General features: G+C 44.9%; 1 protein-coding gene and 1 pseudogene across 2 annotated transcripts; both read left to right on the forward strand.

Moving 5' to 3' along the window:
• The first annotated feature begins 959 nt into the window (after window positions 1–959).
• On the forward strand, window positions 960–18,641 carry DSN1 (DSN1 component of MIS12 kinetochore complex). Of its 2 annotated transcripts, none has more exons than XM_066235275.1 (11): window positions 960–1,121; window positions 3,534–3,582; window positions 3,800–4,123; window positions 6,867–6,940; window positions 8,754–8,826; window positions 11,558–11,645; window positions 14,628–14,687; window positions 15,039–15,113; window positions 15,774–15,921; window positions 17,447–17,534; window positions 18,114–18,641. In XM_066235275.1, exons 2-11 carry the CDS (start codon window positions 3,549–3,551, stop codon window positions 18,215–18,217), a joined length of 1,068 nt encoding a protein of 355 aa, XP_066091372.1. In that variant the 5' UTR covers window positions 960–1,121; window positions 3,534–3,548; the 3' UTR covers window positions 18,218–18,641. The 2 variants fall into 2 exon arrangements, with proteins under 2 accessions (XP_066091372.1, XP_066091373.1); XM_066235276.1 differs by having other exon boundaries at window positions 3,996–4,123.
• Window positions 13,093–13,433, forward strand: LOC136308731 (large ribosomal subunit protein eL34-like; annotated as a pseudogene).
• Window positions 18,642–19,271: the final 630 nt, after the last annotated feature.

The following is a 19,271-nucleotide window of genomic DNA, read 5'->3' on the forward strand; positions in this document are numbered from 1 at the left end:
AGGCTTCTACCTCCCATCAGAAAAGTTTTCCAAGGACCCCAGCTGCTAGGGAAGGATGACAAGTGACGTTCCAGTTGCCGCTCCCTCAACCTCTCTTTCCCTTTGTGGACTGCTCATAATTCAACATCCCAAAGTTTTAGATCTGAAAGGACCACACATGCAAGGGGACATTTTCCATGGCATCATACTGGGTGCTGAAGAAGCAGCCTGCTCTCTGGGGCCAGCAAGGGTTAGTGAAAAAGGCACAGACTGGGCTTGAGGAGGACAGAAGGGACATCTGGTTCTCAGCTTGGGACCTCAGAGATAGCTCTGAGAGATGAATCCTCAGCTGAACCGTAACACTGGAGAATTTTGCCAGGAAAAAAGCAGGGAAGGGCTTCTCAGGCCGAGGGAATGGCGATCCAAAGAACACAAGCATGGAGCTAAGGGGCGGCAGGGGACAGAGGAGCAGCAAGCAGTTTGGGGAGAGGGGGTTGTGCAATAAGTCTTCAAATGAGAGTTTCTGTCATGAACTGAAAGGGCTACAGAGGAGAAAATGGGCTACAGCAGGCGTAGAATAGGATGAAGCGTACAGAGCACACGGTCCAGTCCGCCCTGGGAGATACGGTCCACATTTTAGGCTTTAAGAAGCTACAGGAAGGAGGAACCCAGGACTAGCGACAGGGGCAGAGCTTCAGATGCTGATGAGCTGTATTACTTTAATAAGTATCTCTCTGGGCCTGTTTCCCCATCTTAGACGGGCTCTGGGTTCGTGGGGCGTAAAAAAAATCTTGATGGTGTGGCAGGTCCCAGGAGTAACGTAGTCACTTCTGAGTCGAGAAGGATTTGGACACCGCATCGGAACGCGCAAATGCTAAACACCAGGCATACGCATGCGCCTTGGGGGAGGCTGGCACTCAGCACGCGCGTGCGCAGGAGGCCGCCCGCCACGCATGCGCTCTTAGTTGGCGGGAGTTTCGGTTACCGCAGCGGTTGCGCGGGGCGTGGTCCGCAGGAGCAGGGGCCCAGGACCAGAAACGAGAGGTTTAGGCGGTCCAGGGGCGATCCGTGACCGTGGAGAGTGACCTGCGGTCTTGTTTTCCAAGAACGGAGTCTTCGGGCTGGACCGGCGTCGCTCTAAGGTCAGGAAGTCTCATACTTTTCCGCGGACGCTGCCCCACTTACCCCCGCACCCGCCTCTTGGGCGTCGGATCTCGGCCCAGTCCAGGCCCGTTGCTGCCCGATGACACCGGGCAATAGGGGTGCCCCAGGGCGCTGCGGGCTCGGGGTGGGAGGAACACTGAGGGCGGGCCGCGCCTCTCCCTCGGCCCGTTTGCAGAGCAGCGGTCTAGATTCCTGAGCCGGGGTGAAGGGTGAGGGCGGGGCCCGGAGGTCCGCCTCTGCCCCCGACTGGCCGCGTAATCAGCACCGGCCAGGCTTTCCCCTCCGAACCTCAGCTCCGCCATCAGCAGTGAGGAGTGAACGATGGTATTTACGGAGCTGTGGAAAGAATCAAAGGGGATAATGAGATAATGACGCGATTAAAGCGCTTACATACAGCACGGAGCCTGGCATATAATAAGCGCTTAACAAGCAACTTAACAAATGGCAGTTGTTGTTGCTGTTGTTATCCAGGCTTGAATCTGTGCTAGTCATAACTGGGGTTTAGATCCTTGACCTATCCGTCTTTTTTTTTTTTTAATTGATTGAATTTAGAGAGAGGGAGAAACGTCGATTTGTTGTTACACTTATTTATGCATCATTGGTTGATTCTTGTATGTGCCCTGACCAAGGGTGGAACCTTCCAACTTTGGGGTATCCTGACAGTGCTCTAATCAACGAAGCTACCCGACCAGGGCTTGACCTTTCCGTTCGTTTTCTCTCTCCCACGTTGTCCATCCTGATATATTCATTTCTCTTGACTATGCCACCTCCCATCCCGAACAGATTTCTGCCGGGAGAGAGGCATAAGCGGGCGGATGTAGAGATGCCTCAGTCAGGTCCCTGCCTTCTTCCTGTCAGTCCTTGGTGACTGGCACTAGGAATACAAATTCAGGCTGGCTCTCAGGAGACAAGACAGGCAAACAGGCCTTAGAGCCAGTGCCACAGAGACCAAGGGGTGGAGCAACCAACTCCACCAGAAAGAAGTGGTGTGAAAGCTTCACACTGGAGCTTGGCTAGGATGGATGAGTAGGTTTTACAGGCTGCATGTGCAAAGATTCAAACACGGTGCAGGGAATGGGAGTGGCAGGAGAGAGCCAAGATGGGTGGTGGGTTGAGACTAACTTGTGAAGAGTGTTGAATACCCTGGGAGAATCTCTGCAGCTGTCTAAGGAATGGATAGGAGAGGAACAGTGCTGTATGCAGGGAAACTAGTGGACAGGCTGTTAGGTTACTGGGGGGAAGGAGAGGGAGGTGTGGAAATTATGAGACCTGAACTAAACTAGGAACTGGAAGTGGAGGAAAGATTTAGAGGCAAACTCAGATAAGAACGGTGGTTACCAGATGGGAGGGGGGGAGAGGATGAAGAGGGCAGTTATACAGGGTGAGTTAAAAGTAGGTTTATAGTTGTGAGTATATTCTTGTACTTTTTATTAAGTACTGTATTATTTTCCATATGGACAACTGGAAGCCTACTTTTGTTCCCCCTCCCGGTATAGCGACAGAAGGAGACTACGGATAATGAGCGCACAATAGAGCATACAGATGTAACATTACAAAGTTGTACTTGTTAGATTTACATACTGTCATTAACCAATGTTACTCTAATAAATTTAATTTTTAAAAAAGATTTAGAGAGACTGTTGGAGGTAGAATGGACAGGATCTGGGATCTGAAGAGTTAAGAATAAAAAATAGCCTGACCTGGCGGATAGAGCGTTGGACTGGGATGCCCACTGGGTCCAAGGTCACCAGTTTGAGCGCGGGCTCATCTGGTTTGAGCAAAAGCTCACCAGCTTGGACCCGAGGTCTCTGGCTTGAGCAAGGGGTTAGTCAGTCTGCTGAAGGCCCACGGTCAAGGCACATATGAGAAAGCAATCAATGAACAACTAAGGTGTTACAACAAAAAACTGATGACTGATGCTTCCAATCTCTCTCTGTTCCTGTCTGTCTGTTCCTATCTATCCCTCTCTCTGACTCTCTCTCTGTCTCTGTAAAAATAAAATAAAATAAAATAAAAAATAAAGGATAATATGAATTTTCTAGTTTGGAAGACCATGTCATCATAATGCCATCAGCTGAATTAGGGATTGAGGGACTAGTTAAACACAATAATTGGGAAGTAAAATAGGTTATGTGTTAAGGGAGAAAGGAGTATTTCTAGTGATAAGTTCTGTAGGAATTCAGACCAGGAGGTGATGAACCCTGCTGGTAGTCTCTGTGGAGGTGGTAGGTGAGGTGGCATTGGGCCAGGCCCTGTCAGGCAAATTTTAGGGGACAAGAGATGGGCAATTTAGAGAGGCTGGGAAGCACAGGCCTATTCTAGTGTGGTAAAGCCCCAGTGAGACTAGGCTGACATGTGGGGAACACATCACCTCATTTTCCTATTTTCAGGGTTCTCTACCCAGGATGACTTCGGTGACGAGCGCAGAGACTGCAGAAGGTGAGTATTGGACCTTTTCCTTTGGGTTCAGGTTTCTCAGCTATGCTCAGATGCTTTCCTGGCTCTTGGTGGAATTGGAATCGCTCATTCATCTATTTGCATGGTTGCTTCTTCATCATTTCCATGATCTGGGACGTACATTTTCTTTTTCCATCTTTTGGCACAGATAATTAGTTGTGGTGGGTTTGATTTTATATTTTGATGTTTTTATAACAAGCACCAGAAGAGGAACCAGTGACATCTAAGAGTCACGATCATCAGTCGAAATCGGATCCCAACCCTGTTGAAGTGTGTAATAAATCGTCTGCTTCCTTGGAGATGACTCAAGGCATTTCAGAGGAAAGGAGTCAAGTTTGCTCTAGCCCGACAAAAAGGGAAAGTTATGATCTCAACCGTGAGGAAGTTCTTTCCAGGTCCCTTCGTTTGTCCCCTCAAGAACAGTCTGCCCATCATCGAGACAGAAGGCAATCCTGGCGGCGAGCAAGTATGAAAGAAATGAACCAGCGGAAGTCACTACGTCCCTTCCATCAGGGCGTCACAGGTGGGGTGCTGCGTGCATAAGGCAGTGGAGCTGCAGCTCAGATAAGATGTAACAGTGAGGTATGGCAGAAAGAGCCTAGTGGGACAGACTTGACTTTGATACTTACTAGCTTTGTGACTGAGTAAATCACATCACCTCTCTGAGCCTGTTTCCTCATCTGTAAGAGGTATCTAAGATGATTAGTAGTATGTCAAACACCTAGTAAGTGTTCATTCACTATTGTTGCTTTTATATCATAGTATTACCTAGCTGCCCATTGTAATTTATACCATGAAACAAAAATTCAGATTACCAGTTTGTTGATGCCTACTTCTGTTGGAATTAAAGGCATTAGTGATTTCTTCCTGTGGTTATCTGCTTCCTATTCTAAAGTGGAACAGAAGGTAGATGGGTTGCTACCTGACTTTAGGCTTTATAACTAAAAATATCTCAGAGTGAAGATGCACATAAAAATATCTGTAGCGAAAACTAAGTTTTTAGGCATACCGTATTTGAATGAGACTTTGTGTGAGTTTACAATAATAATTACATTCCAGTAAGCATTGAAGTATAAGATTTAATGTGGGAAGTCTGACACATTTCAGGAAAAGCTGTGTGACCTTTAAGCAGGTTACCTAGCCTCCTTTGTCCTATGGTCTTTATCAGTAAATGGGATGAAATACCTATTTTATAGGATTGTGTGAGGAGCAAATACATTAATATATAGCACAGTGCTTGGCACATAATAAATAGCTCAAATGTTAAGCTATTATAATTACAGTATTTTAAAGATATTACCTCATTTCCAGATGGCCTGATGTCTAACAGGAAATCTGGGTAAAAACAGCCATTAAGCATATCAGAAGATTGCTGCCACAATTATGCTTATGTACTTTACTCCAGTGGTCCCCAACCCCCGGGCTGCAGACCGGTACCGGTTCGTGGGCTATTTGGTACCGGTCCGCAGAGAAAGAATAAATAACTTACATTATTTCCGTTTTATTTATATTTAAGTCTGAACTTTTTTTTTTTTTGTATTTTTCTGAAGCTGGAAACGGGGAGGCAGTCAGACAGACTCTCGCATGCACCCGACCGGGATCCACCCAACATGCCCACCAGGGGGCGATGTTCTGCCCATCTAGGGCGTTGCTCTGTTGCGACCAGAGCCACTCTAGCGCCTGAGGCAGAGGCCATGGAGCCATCCTCAGCGCCCGGGCCAACTTTGCTCCAATGGAGCCCTGGCTGCGGGAGGGGAACAGAGAGAGAGAGGGAGGAGGGGGGGGTGGAGAAGCAGATGGGCGCTTCTCCTGTGTGCCCTGGCCGGGAATTGAACCCAGGACTCCTGCACACCAGGCCAATGCTCTACCACTGAGCCAACTGGCCAGGGCAACAATGTTTTATTTTTAAAAAATGACCAGATTCCCTCGGTTACATCTGTCGAAGACTCACTCTTGACTCAATGTCTCGTAAGCTCGACAATTATATTTAAAAATACCACAGTTTTTACGCTGGTCGCATAATTTTATTTTGTGCATTTATCCGTCCCGCCCTAAAGGCCGGTCTGTGAAAATATTTTCTGACATTAAACCGGTCCATGGCCCAAAAAAGGTTGGGGACCACTGCTTTACTCCATACGTGTGCCAAGAAAGCATCAGCAGTTCCCTAAGAGTGCCCCAGCCTTCATCTCTGGGGTAATCCAGTGTGTGTAGACTTAAAATTCTATATCATGGAAAACCACTGATGTAATAACATTGGTTATTTCCTAGTTATTTCTGGCCGGTGATCAGATTTCTTTGGCTATAAGCAGAATGTATCCTGCTTTTTTTGACTAACAGTAATGAGAAGTTATCAAGAGAGGACACAAGAGAAATTAAAAACACAACCAGTTGAAGCTAGAGGACAAGAAGACATGTATCACAAATTATCAGAGCAAACCCCCTTTGCTGTATAATAGTTGATGCTTTTAAATGGACATAATTGAAAAAACAGTGTTTACATCCTGTACTTGTCTGAGGAGGCAGTGGCGTAATTATGGAAAACTCCCGCCCCATTCAGGCTGCCTCACCAAGTGACCTTGGGCAAGTTATCTTTGTGCCTCATTGTCATCGTCTGTAAAATGGAACTGATAAGATGCCTCAAGTTTTAATGAGGTGTGTATAGCATTTAATAAAAAGCTTTTTACATAATAGGTGTTCAACAAATTAATATTAATGGCATTAGGTCATTGTAGAAGATGGCATGGTATTACCAGGAAAAGCACAGGTTTTTCAGTGACAGACTTGGGATTGAATTCTTGATATACCAATTTCTGGCCTCAGACAAGTCATCTCCCCTCTGAGCTTCAGTTTCCCCATCTGTAAAATGGAGCTCCTAGTTTATAACAGGACTCTTAAGACACTGTATTTAAAGTATACTGCAGGGCCGGTCATAAAAATGCTCAAATATCCCCATCTCCATTCTTTCAGTGGTGAATATAAAACATCAAAAAAAAGTTATTTATTTGCCTGTTTAACAAAGACAAGATTTTATATATTATATAAAAGACTCATAACTTTTTAAAACTAGAATGCACAATTGGGTCAATTTCATTCCTTGGTGGTCCTAAAGAAATCAGATGTGACGGATATGAATTCTCCCTTTAACTAGAGAAAGTTGCTTGGGCATCGTTGCCTTAAGTTGGACTGCGTCCAGAGGGAGACAAATCTTCAGGTTTTTTACTCCTAATTGTAAGCATCCCTGTTCTTAAATGTGTATTTTATGTCAGAGCTCAGCCGATCCATCAGCGTCAACTTAGCAGAAAGCAAACGGCTTGGCTCTCTCCTGCATTCCAGTTTCCAGGTGAGATTTGGGGGACTGGGAGACACTCTTTCTTTCTTTCTTTCTTTCTTTCTTTCTTTCTTTCTTTCTTTCTTTCTTTCTTTCTCTCTCTCTCTCTCTCTCTCTCTCTCTCTCTCTCTTTCTCTTTCTTTCTTTCTTTCTTTCTTTCTTTCTTTCTTTCTTTCTTTCTTTCTTTCTTTCATTCTTTCCTTCCTCCCTCCCTCCCTTCCGTTCCCTTCCTTTCCCTTCCTTCCTTCCTTCCTTTCTTTTTTTTTTTTTAAATTTTATTTATTTATTCATTTTAGAGAGGAGAGAGAGTTAGAGTGAGAGAGAGAGAGAGAGAAAGAAAGTGGGGAGGAGCAGGAAGCATCAACTCCCATATATGCCTTGACCAGGCAAGCCCAGAGTTTAGAACTGGTGATTTCAGCATTCCAGGTCAACACTTTATCCACTGCACCACCACAGGTCAGGCCCTTCCTTCCTTCCTTCCTTCCTTCCTTCCTTCCTTCCTTCCTTCCTTCCTTCCTTCCTTCCTCCCTCCCTCCCTCCCTCCCTCCCTCCCTCCCTCCCTCCCTCCCCTCTCTCTCTCTTTCCTCTTCCCTCCCTCCCTTCCTTCCTTCTTTCCATTTTTCTGAAGTTAGAAGCAGGGAGGCAGTGAGACTCCCATATGCACCCAACCGGGATCTACCCGGCATGCCCACTAGGGGGCGATGCTCTGTCCACCTGGGGCGTTGCTCCCTTGTGGCCTAAGCCATTCTCTTGCCTGAGGTGGAGGGCATGGAGCCGTCCTCAGCACTCGGGCCAACTTTGCCCTAGTGGAGCCTTGGCTGCAGGAGGGGGAGAGACAGAGAGAAAGGAAAGGGAAAGGTGGAGAAGCAGATTGGTGCTTCTCCTGTGTGCCCTGACTGGGAACCAAACCCAGGACTTCCACATGCCGGGCCGGCGCTCTACAGCTGAGCCAACTGGCCAGGGCCTCTTTCTTTTTTTTTTAAACTGTTACTGTGACAGTCCCAAAAAGAGATGATACTGTTAAGATGAAAAGATGTTTCTTTCTAGTTAGTATTAATTTAAAAACCAGATTTAATCCTACTAGCAGATCTCTCCTGGACTGGGCTCTGTCTCATTGTTGCTACAGGTGCTAATTAAGCAGCATAGAGAGTTCCTCAGTCTAATGTTTTTTTTTTTTTCCCTTCTTTTCCAAGTGAGTGGAGATAGAAAAACAGACTCCCACAAACACCCTGACTGGGATCAACCCAGCAACCCCCATCTGGGGCCATGCTTACAACCGAGCTATTTTTAGCACCTGAGGTGGAGGCTCCACGGAGCCATCATCAGCTCCTGGGCAGGTGCACTCGAACCAAAGGAGAGGAGGAGAGAGAGTGAGAGAAGAGGGGAGGGGTGGAGAAGCAGATGGTCACTTCTTGGTGCCCTGACTGGGAATTGAACCCAGCACTTCCACATTCTGGGCCAACACTCTGCCACTGAGCCAACTGGCCAGGACCTCCAGTCTAATATCTTTTGTCACTGGCCTCAAGTGACAGCAAAAAATGGTAATTTAAAGTGAGTGGAGGTCAAAATCTAAGTTAAAGCAGACTTTTGAGGTCTGAACTGCATAGTAAGTAGGTATTATAGCTATCTAGTGATTACATTAGTTTAAATAAGTAAGTCTTTTGTGTGAAATGACCATTTTTTCCTGATCTGTTTGTTTATATGAAAAACTTTAAGTATAAAAATTAAATCATGTTTATTTCACATGTATTAAATATTATGAACTTCATTGGGACTGGCCTGGAAAATCTTGATTGTTGTACTAAAAATGCTTTTCTTTATTTAGTTCTCTGTTCAGAAACTTGAACCTTTCCTAAAGGGCACTGAGGGCTTCAGTCTTGAAAGTTTTAGAGCCAAAGGTAAGATACTAAGAATAGACAAATGAACTTTGACCTTGAGCTTGTACCTTCTGTTAAAGGCAGTTGAAGCACCACTTTCAGGATCCTCATTTTCAAAAGCTGCTACCTTACAAATTCAGCCCCCACTTCAGTCTTTTGGAATTGCATTTTTAAAATATGCTAATGAAGTTTGGACGGTTTAGGAATACAGTGTAAGTCTGCCCCCACCCTGGACCCAGCTGCAGTTCCTCTCCGCAGAGGAGCCCGTAGCCAGTTTCTTGTGTATTATTGCAGAGATACTGCATTTGCAAACAGTTATGCTACATTAAAACCAAATAATACTTCCCTGCACTGCTCTTTACCTTGTCTTTTGTCTTTTTAACTCAAGTTTATTTTGCAAATTATTCTATATCACACATACAGACCTATCTTAACATTTTAGTAGCCACATGATATTCCATTTTATAAATGTAACATTTGATTTAACCAGTTCCTTATCGATGGGCTGGTGGGGTTGTCAGTCTTTTGCCATTACAATGAGTAGGGTAATAAATACCTTTTTACACATGCCTTTTGGCACATTTGCAGATAAAAATAAAATTTCTAGAGTTGTAATTAAGTTGGTCAAACGAAATGTTAAGAATTACTAGTTTGCCTTCTGGAAATGAATCATTTTATTCTCTCACCAGCAATATATGCAAGTAGCTCTTCTCACACTCCGACAGTTTTATCAGACAGTTATGATATTTTGTTTTTATTTTTTAGATTTTATGTATTCATTTTAGAGAGAGGAGACAGAAAGACAGAGAGAAGGGAGGGAGGAGCAGAAAGCATCAACTCCCATATGTGCCTTGACTAGGGAAACCTGGGATTTCGAACCGGCGACCTCAGTTTTCCAGGTCGATGCTTTTACCCACTGCGCCACCACAGGTCAGGCCAGTTAAGATATTTTGTAGATGGCCTGACCTGTGGTGGCGCAGTGGATAAAGCATCGACCTGGAAATGCTGAGGTCGCCGGTTCGAAACCCTGGGCTTGCCTGGTCAATGCACATATGGGAGTTGATGCTTCCAGCTCCTCTCCCCTGTCTCTCTCTCCTCTCTCTCTCTCTCTCTCTCTCTCTCTCTCTCTCTCTCTCTCCCCCCCCCTCTCTCTCCTTTCTAAAATGAATAAATAAAAATTAAAAATATTTTGTAGATGATAAAAGGTACTTTGTAATTTTAATGTTTCTTTTTCAAAGGATTCACATTTTTAAAAATTTATTTATTGATTTTATTTATTTGTTTTTAGATTTCTATTTATTCATTTTAGAGAGGAGAAAGAGAGAGAAGGGGCCTGACCAGGCAGTGGCGCAGTGGATAGAGCATTGGACTGGGATGTGGAAGGACCCAGGTTTGAGACCCCAAGGTTGCCAGCTTGAGCGCGGGCTCATCTGGTTTGAGCAAGGCTCACCAGCTTGAGCCCAAGGTTGCTGGCTCCAGCAAAGGGTTACTCGGTCTGCTGAAGGCCCGCGGTCAAGGCACATATGAGAAAGCAATCAATGAACAAGTAAGGTGTCGCAATGAAAAACTGATGATTGATGCTTTTCATCTCTCTCTGTTCCTGTCTGTCCCTATCTATCCCTCTGTCTGACTCTCTCTCTCTGTCCCTGTAAAAAAAAAGAGAGAGAGAGAGAGAAGAGGCAGGGAGCAGGAAGCATCAACTTCCATATGTGCCTTGATCGGGTAAGTCCAGGCTTTCAAACTAGTGACCTTAGCATTCCAGGTTGACACTATCCACTGTGCCACCACAGGTCAGGATATTTATTGATTTTAGAGAGGAAGGAAAGAGAAACGTTGATCCCTGACCAAGGATCAGACCAATAACCTCTGAATATCCGGATGATGCTCTAACCAACTGAGCTACCTGGTCAGGGCAGGATAAACACTTTTAATATTATTTAGAACCATATGTGCTTCATTTTCTGTTCATATATTTTATTTACAAAAATTGGCATGTTGGCTCTCTTATATTGATTTGTAGGAACTCTGTTAAGGAAATCAGCTATTCATCTGTGATATATAAGTTACAAATAATCTTTTCCAGGAATCAGTTCTCAGCTTTTTAGGAAGTAGCTGTTCTTATAATAACTACATAATCATCCAGGGTTAGAATACTCCATGTTACCCACTTTTAAAACCTAGAAAATACATGAACTGAGACTTTCTTGTTAAATAAATTGTTGATCTCAGAATTGGACCGTCATGGTAATTAGAGTAGATATGTCAAGAATAGTTTGATAGCTGGTTAACATTCTTTCACTTCGTTTTTCATCTGAATGTAATTGCGGACTCTTCCAGGTATAAGCAGAGAATTGTTATTACCTTATGCCCAGAATTCTTTGTTTGCCTTCACCATTTCTCATGACCCTCTTTCCTGTTGCTTGACTTCTGTGATATTTCCTCCAGTGCCAGCAGTTCTGATCTCTTTAGAAGAATGTCAGTGCAGATATACCTTTTTAACTGCTTTTTCACTGGTCAGATATAAAAAAACCACATCAATAAATGTCATAAAGACGAATTGTTTTCTATTTTATCTATACCTACCCAGAGAAAAAAGATAAAATCTTTCTGCATATGTATACCACTTTTTTTGAATGAGACACAGGGGCAGAATGTAACAGGGACCCTGGAGCTGAGACCATCGGAAATATCTTTTTCAGCCGCTTGCTGTGAAAATGTATCTCTTTTTAACATGAAATTTTATTCTCTCTAGCATATTCTCTTTCTGAAGAACTGAAACATTTTGCAGACAAACTGGAAAATAATGGAACTTTACAGAAATGTGTTGAAGATTCAAAACAGTAAGTTCAATTGCCCTTCTGTCCTAAATTATAATTGAATTAAGAGTTTTTATTATAACTAGACAGTTGTTCACTCAACAAACATCCGTCATCTTTTACATACCAGTCTCTTCTAGGTGTTGGAGATATAGTGATAACTTAAAGTCAAACAAGGATGTGTGCTGATACATTTTTTTTTGTTGTTGTTGTTTACACATTAAAGCTTTATTGTCTAGTTTTTTTTGTTTTTTGTTTTTTTTGTTTTTTTTTTGCTGATACATTTTAATAGGAGAGATAGTCAAACAAATACATAGATAATGATTTAAGATAGTGCTCTGAGAAGTCAATAGTAGTCACTGGAGGGGTGAGTTAGCTAGGGCTCAGGGAAGACTTCTAATGAATTGACCTTTGCAGTGAGACCTGTAAGACTTGAATGGTGAGAAGGAACCAGCCATGGAAAGGTGAAAGGGGCCTGACCAGGTGGTGGTGCAGTGGATAGAGCTTTGACCTGGGATGCTGAGGATCCAGGTTCGAAACCCTAAGGTCGCCAGGTTGAGCGTGTGGGTCTCTGGCTTGAAGCCCAAGGTCGCTGGCTTGAGCAAGGGGTCACTGGCTCAGCTGGAGTCACTCCCCCCACCCACCCTGGTCAAGGCACATATGAGAAAGCAGTCATTAAACAACTAAAGTGCCACAACCATGAATTGATGCTTCTCATCTCTCTGTCCCTGTCTGTCTGTTTCTCTTTCTCACCAAAAAAATAAAAAAGAAAGGAAAGTGTTCTTCAGATTTTGCTAGCCATGCAAGTTGGAGATAAACTTACGTTTTGTAGCTTTTGACAAGCAAGAGTGATTTAGAAGTCTCACCCTTAAACTTGTAGTTCCTCGGCCCTGGCTGGTTGGCTCAGTGGTAGAGCGTTGGCCTGGCGTGCGGAGGTCCCGGGTTCGATTCCCGGCCCAGGCACACAGGAGAAGCGCCCATCTGCTTCTCCACCCCTCCCCCTCTCCTTCCCCTCTGTCTCTCTCTTCCCCTCCCGCAGCCGAGGCTCCATTGGAGCAGGGATGGCCTGGGCGCTGGGGATGGCTCCTTGGCCTCTGCCCCAGGCACTAGAGTGGCTCTGGTCGCAACAGAGCGACGCCCTGGATGGGCAGAGCATCGCTCCCTGGTGGGTGAGCCGGGTGGATCCTGGTCAGGTGCATGCGGGAGTCTGTCTGACTGCCTCCCCGTTTCCAGCTTCAGAAAAATACAAAAAAAAACCCCAAAAACTTGTAGTTCCTCTATGGGGGTGGAACCAAGCCCTCTACCCCTTGCCCTCCAATAAATCATGTCACTAGAGCTTACGTTATAAACTTGTTAGTTTTGACTTTACAAAGGTCTACTTTTTCACAGATCCTTAGATTTAACATTGCTGTTCAGGAAATGAAAAATATTTTGGCTCACTCTTCTGCGGACAGTGTCTTCAGGCATTCAAATGGTCCAGCGTTTGACATACACCAGAGGCGTCTTACAGTACAGCCTCTAACAAAACTAGGCTGTCTGGAACCCCTGGTAATAGAATTGTTTGCCTTTGTACCAAGAAGGTTGGGAAAGCACCAAAATCTGCATGTGGCGTGTGTGTGCCCAGGCCGACTGCGGGAGGTCACGCTGTGAGACCTGAGTTCCAGTGAGGTTGTCGAAAACGAAAGAGCATGTCAGCAGGGCCTGCGATGGATGCGTCTGTGCTGTGACAGGATCAAGTGTTTTCCTCCCTGAGGAGCAGAAAATCGTGTGAAAGGGTTGAAGGCACAAGCACAGAATCAGAAAGCTAAATGAAAAAAAAATATTTTTTTAAGTTATAAAAACAAAAATATTTGATGCAACTAGATGCTCTGTTAATGCAGCGTGTTTCAGCCGTGGGCTGCTGCGGCTCGGCCAGCGCCGGTGGAGGCGTGGTTCGTGGGCCTTGGTAGGGAAGCAGGGAAGGCAGAACAGCTCACTGATTGGTCTCTGTCAGGTAGGGTGCCAAGTACATCTGCAAAGCGTGGCACTGTCAGTGCTGCTTTTCCGTTTGGATTAATCACCCAGCTAAGCCGAGCCATTGGCATAACACGCAAGCCCTGTCCAGTGGTAGCCTCCGTTTAAGGAGGAAGATGAGACAGTCCTGTGAAGAAGTTTGTCGGGCCTTAAAAAATGTTAATGTTTTGATTAGTGGAAGGAGAAGAGACTAAAGAGTAATGTGATTAGAAATGTAGAGCTTGGAAACCCCACATACTCAGGGTCAGGATGAGTGGGGGTATCTGGGACAGAGACAAGTGGTCACACAGGGGGACTCAGTGGATAAGCTGGGTGCAGCGAGGACAGGCAGCCTGAGGTGCCAGGTCAAGGTGATTGACTTGTCTCCTGAATGCCCGAGGGTCACAGAGGATTTAAGCAAGGAAAAATTAAAGGAATATTTTAAGAAAGGTTCATTGGCCATGTGTGGATTGGAGTTGATGAGAGAATAAAGGCTGAAGAGACCTAGTACAAAAGTGAGAGTCCTGAGCTGCGGGGGCACCATGGAGAGAGCGTCGGCCTGGAACTCGGAGGTCGCTGGGCCAAAACCATGGCTTCCCTGGTCAGGGCACATATGGGAGTTGATGTTTCCTGCTGCTCCCCCTGCTCTCTCTTCTCTCCCCCTCCCCCTAAAATGAATTAAAAAAAGTGAGAGTCCAAGAATAAATATTTGTTAAAGATGAGTTCTGAACATGTCTTACTGCCTTTAAAATTAGGTAAAGTGGCCTGACCTGCGGTGGTGCAGTGGGATAAAGCGTTGACCTGGAACACTGAGGTCGCCAGTTCGAAACCTTGGGCTTGCCTGGTCAAGGCACATATGGGAGTTGATGCTTCCTGCTCCTCTCCCCTCTCTCGCCCTCCCCTCTCTCTAAAAATCAATAAATAAAATTTAAAAAAAATTATGTAAAGTGGCATATTAAAAGCAAATGCTCTTGAAAGATTAGTGTTAATCTCCTAATCCTATCTATATTCCAGAAAAGCATCTGATTTGTCTCTGGAAACATCAGTGGCTGAGATGAAGGAATACATAACAAAGTAAGTGAAAATGAGTGAACCTTTGTTGGAAAATTAATTTGGGGAAAATAACTAAACCAGGAAAAAAGAAATAATACACATTCTAGAAAGCTGCATATTGGGATCCTATGGGCTGGACTGATGGTCAGTTTTATAGAATGGAGGCTAGGGAATAAGGATGTTAATTTGGTTTTAAGAACTCATGTTTGATTCGATTAAATTAATATCCTCTAAATCAGTTGTGCTTTCCAATCCTTTAATGATCTTTTTATTAACATCTTAGAACCAGAGTAGGCACCTAATGTACTTTTGTTGCCTTGAGTGATTCAGACTAAGATAATCAAATATTAACAATTTTTTTTGGATCTATAGGTTTTCTTTAGAACGTCAGACTTGGGATCAGCTCTTGCTGCGCTACCAGAAGGAGGCTGAAGAGATCACATCCAGGTTAGATCTATGACTGGAAATTAGAAGCCACCCTTTTACCCATGGAGTTTGATTTGAGTTGATTTTAGTTCTTTTAGCATAAATTGAATGATGAATCCTTTCTCATAGGCCAATCTATTCATTAGAGCAATGTAAAATACATATTAGCACTCTCAGACCTTCTGGAGAGTCAGGGAAAGGAAGGGCAGTTGGTGTCACTATTTTCAGTCAAAGAATCGAATTGCCTGTGTTCTGTGTCTTTGGCTGCCATTCCACATCCTGGGGGAGAAAGGCACGTCCCTGCCTTGGTATCTGTAAACCTGGGCCAAAAACAGTAGTTGGGACTTCAGTGAGCACATGGCCTTTGAGCTGTCGGTGTGGGAGAGAACCCTTGCCAAGGGCTTCATGGAAATGAAAGACATGAACGGGGGTGATGGAAAGAAGAGAGTCTGGGTCTGGGTCTTAAAGGCATAAGGAAGGGCACAGTGCCTGACCAGAGATGGGGCAGTGGGCAGAGCATCGACCTGGGATGCTGAGGACCCGGGTTTGAAACCCCGAGCTTGCCAGCCTGAGCAGGGGCTTTCCCCCTCTCCCTCTTCTCCCTAAAATCAATAAATAATTTTTAAAATCTTTTAAAAGAAAATGATTATCAAATCCTTGAATGCTTTTGTTTTTAAAAAGAGGATCGACTGAAACAAAAATGACTAAAGTTGAAGTGGAACCTACAGCATATCTTGGATCTTCCCAGAGTGAAGTCCTTCAGACAAAGCCTGACTACCAGGAAATACTACAGAGCCGGAACAAAGTCTTTAATTGCATGGAGTTGGTGGTGAGTGAGCTCTGTTTACATCTGGTCGACTTACCCAGCTTTGCTACCTTGTCATCCTTGGAAATGAAAAGACCTGGAGAATACGTGTAATGAGATGAGATGAATATGTACGTGGTTGGTTTTAGAGAGACAGCAAGGGCGTAGGGGAAGCATTCATTTGTTGTTCCACTTAGTTGTGCATTCATTGTTCACTTCCCGTATGTGCCTTGACTGGGGATCAAACCTGCAACCTTGGTGTTCGGGACAATACTCTAAGCAACTGAGCTAAGCAGGGCCGAAATAAGTATATTTAATTACCTTGGCGAAGCATGGAGAGACAATGAAAAAGGAAACAAAGAGGTACTGACCAGTGCTAATAAAGAGAGTGTGCCGGGAGGGCTTCAGGTTGCTACAGAGCAGTTGTGGAGGTCCCTCGGGGAGCCGATTTAGCAGAGCCTGGAAAGAAGTGAAGAGTGCGCCAGGGGGCATTCGGGAGAGTAGCAGTCGTCCCAAGTACCCACAGGAAGCAGCTGATGCAGGTGATGCACGAAGGGTTTACAAGGGGCTCTGTACAAAGTGTGGGTAGCGGGAGACCTCTGGGTTCGTGGAGGAACCTGGGCCTTTGAGGCAGCTGAGCTCTGACACCCCTGAGCCTGCAGGGAGGGGTAGAGGGGGTTCCTGTGGCCCCTGAGGGGCGCAAGTCCCATCATGCGCTGCTTTGAGAGAGCCAGGACCCTCCATGGAGACACAGCTCTCTCAGGATGGGCCTTCCTGGAGCCGCGCTGCTTTGGGAGAGCCAGGACCCTCCGTGGAGACACAGCTCTCTCAGGATGGGCCTTCCTGGAGCAGCCTGGGTGAAAATATCCAGGCCTCATTTAGCTCCTTCCCACTTGGGCTCCCTCTGGGCCAAACCTTCCGAACTCAGGACTTGGGATCCTGTTAGAGCAGGGGTCTCAAACTCACGGCCCGCGGGCCGCATGTGGCCCGCCGAACAATTTTGTGCGGCTCGCAGACTAATCCACGAAGTTCAAAATATTTTGGATAAAATTAAGTAAGCCTAGGGGCCTACTTGTATTTTTCATTTCTCTAGCATCCTAGCTAGATATTAACTTAGTTAACAGCAGTTGTGATGCGAACTACAGTTTCTGGTCGTTTTGTGACACTGAGTAAACTGCATGTACGATTGTGCTTGTTGTACTGATTTTTTTTTTTTTTTCAACTGCAGTGAGAAAAGTGTTGCGTAACAGTTGCCTTTTGTAGACCTAGTGCGGCCCGCCGAAGGGCTGTGATCTTGCTCTGCGGCCCACATGCTGAGTTGAGTTTGAGACCCCTGTGTTAGAGGTTATTGGAGTCAGCCTCCTGGGGCATAGAACAGTGTGGAGGAGTGCAGTGTGGATCTGGGGGCAGACAGAAAATGTATGGCGTAGCTTCCCAGGCTGACAGAACAGCAAAAGCAAAGCTCCAGGAGGGAAGGCGCTTCCTGTGTGTTTGAGGGGCAGCAGCAAGCCATGGGCCCTTCCAGCTCACAGCTGTCTTCCTTCTGCAGATGGATGAACTGCAGGGGTCACTGCGGCAGCTGCATGCCTTCATGGATGACAGTACCCAGTGCCTCCAGAAGGTGTCAGTGCAGCTTGGTAAGTATGTCCCTCGAGGGGACCAGCAGGTGACTCTTCAGACAAACTGCCCTCAAACTGCCCTCAGCGCATGGTCTCAGAGAGAAAAGCCTATGTCATGTGGTTTTCCCCTCACAATAACTATTATGTTGTGGGTACTCAAAGTTGATGGAAATTCTAGACGTAAATTCCACAGTAGCACAGTAGACTAAGAATTAAATCCCTACAAACTGTCTTCTTTTAGTTGGTTTAAGATTTAAGAATGACCCATTGCCTTTTCTTCCCTCTTCCTTCTTCAGAAACCCACTAAATGACACTGGCATACTTCTCCATGGCCTTCTCTGACCTACTCCAGCCCTGAATTACTCCATACCTTCATTTTCTTATTTATCACACTTATTTATGACTTGTGGTCATAGTTACAGCTGGCTTTCTAATACCAGACTGTCTTCTTCTTGAGGCTAGAGAATTTTGTTTGTCCTTATAATGCCCTTTAGTGTCTGGCTCAGTGTCCATATTTAAGTTTGGACATACGTAAGTTTTCAATAAATCTTATTTGAATTCCATTGAAATTTATTTTTTGGCTCCTTTCCTCTGTAGGGAAGAAAAGCACACAACATTTGGATGCCTCACCAGCTCGAAAACTGCTCAAGCTTCAGATACGAAACCTGCCGACCACACGTCGCTCTGCATCGTGTCAGTGACCTTACACGTGACCTTACACGTCTTCCACCAGGAAGTGCTCTAGAGAAGAGGAGTGGTAAGAGTGTTCCAGCGCACGGTGACTGCATGTCTGAGCTGTCGACACCTAACTGGTTGCCTCTGAGGATAACTGGCTGAGGAGAGAGCACTTTGATGTTTTTCTAAAAGTGACAACACTTCTGTATCCAAAAGAATGTTGTATAGACACTTTTTCCAAGAATGCAAAATACTTCAAATTTCTGTTTTGGAACGACCTTGAGAACTAGTGGCCCAGTCTTTTACATATCCTTTGTGATCGCCAGTCTTCATCTTGTGCAGATATTTTTTCAAGTTTTGAAACATTCAGAGTCATTCATGATCAAATCCGGTGAAACATTTTAGGAGTAAGTTGGGTTCTAGTTGGGTTGTGAAGGAACGTAACTAATTGCCTTGTATGGGAAGAAGGCAATTAGTTACATAGGGAACAAGAAGAGACAACCTCTCTGCAGAAGTGATGTTTTAGTTGATTTGAGAAGGATGAAGGAGTTAAATGGGGCAAATATACTGCTCACAAAAATTAGGGGATATTTCAAAATGAATTTGAAGCAATAAAAAAAAGAAGCATTTTATTATTTTTTTATTAAACAAGAACATTAGAAAAGCAAATGACAAGTCAAAGAAAGTTTGGTTATGCAAATGAGATGCAAAACCAACTTTTCCCATTGGTGAAAATGCGCTGTACAAAAGGCTGAAAGTACCGGACTATCTACACGTTCCCTGGTCCCCTCATTTTTGTGAGCAGTGTATTTGAAGCAAAAGGAGCAGCGTTTCTAAGGGCGTGAGGAGGAGGAGGATGAAGCATTCTGGGATACTAAAGAGCAAGACCAGTAAAGCGGGAATGCTGAGTACCAGCAGAGGAGCCGCCTGGGACAAAGAAGTGGAAGTCATTCGAAGGCTTTAAGAGAGAGAAGGGCTCAGAACTTTATTTTTAAAACATCACTCTAGTTGCCGTGTAGAGGGGATAATGCTGTCTAGAGTAGATCAAGAAGGGACACTCTGGACAGCCCCAAGGAAAGC

This window comes from Saccopteryx bilineata, chromosome 6 (assembly GCF_036850765.1).
Source record: "Saccopteryx bilineata isolate mSacBil1 chromosome 6, mSacBil1_pri_phased_curated, whole genome shotgun sequence".
Taxonomy (NCBI): Eukaryota; Metazoa; Chordata; class Mammalia; order Chiroptera; family Emballonuridae; genus Saccopteryx; species Saccopteryx bilineata.

Excerpts from the sequence above, each read along its gene's own strand:
- DSN1 (XM_066235275.1), top strand. The coding sequence starts at position 3,549 with ATGACTTCGGTGACGAGCGCAGAGACTGCAGAAG. Across the intron at positions 14,688-15,038 it reads ATGAAGGAATACATAACAAA|GTTTTCTTTAGAACGTCAGA; the intron begins GTAAGTGAAAAT and ends TTGGATCTATAG. Across the intron at positions 15,922-17,446 it reads TTAATTGCATGGAGTTGGTG|ATGGATGAACTGCAGGGGTC; the intron begins GTGAGTGAGCTC and ends TTCCTTCTGCAG.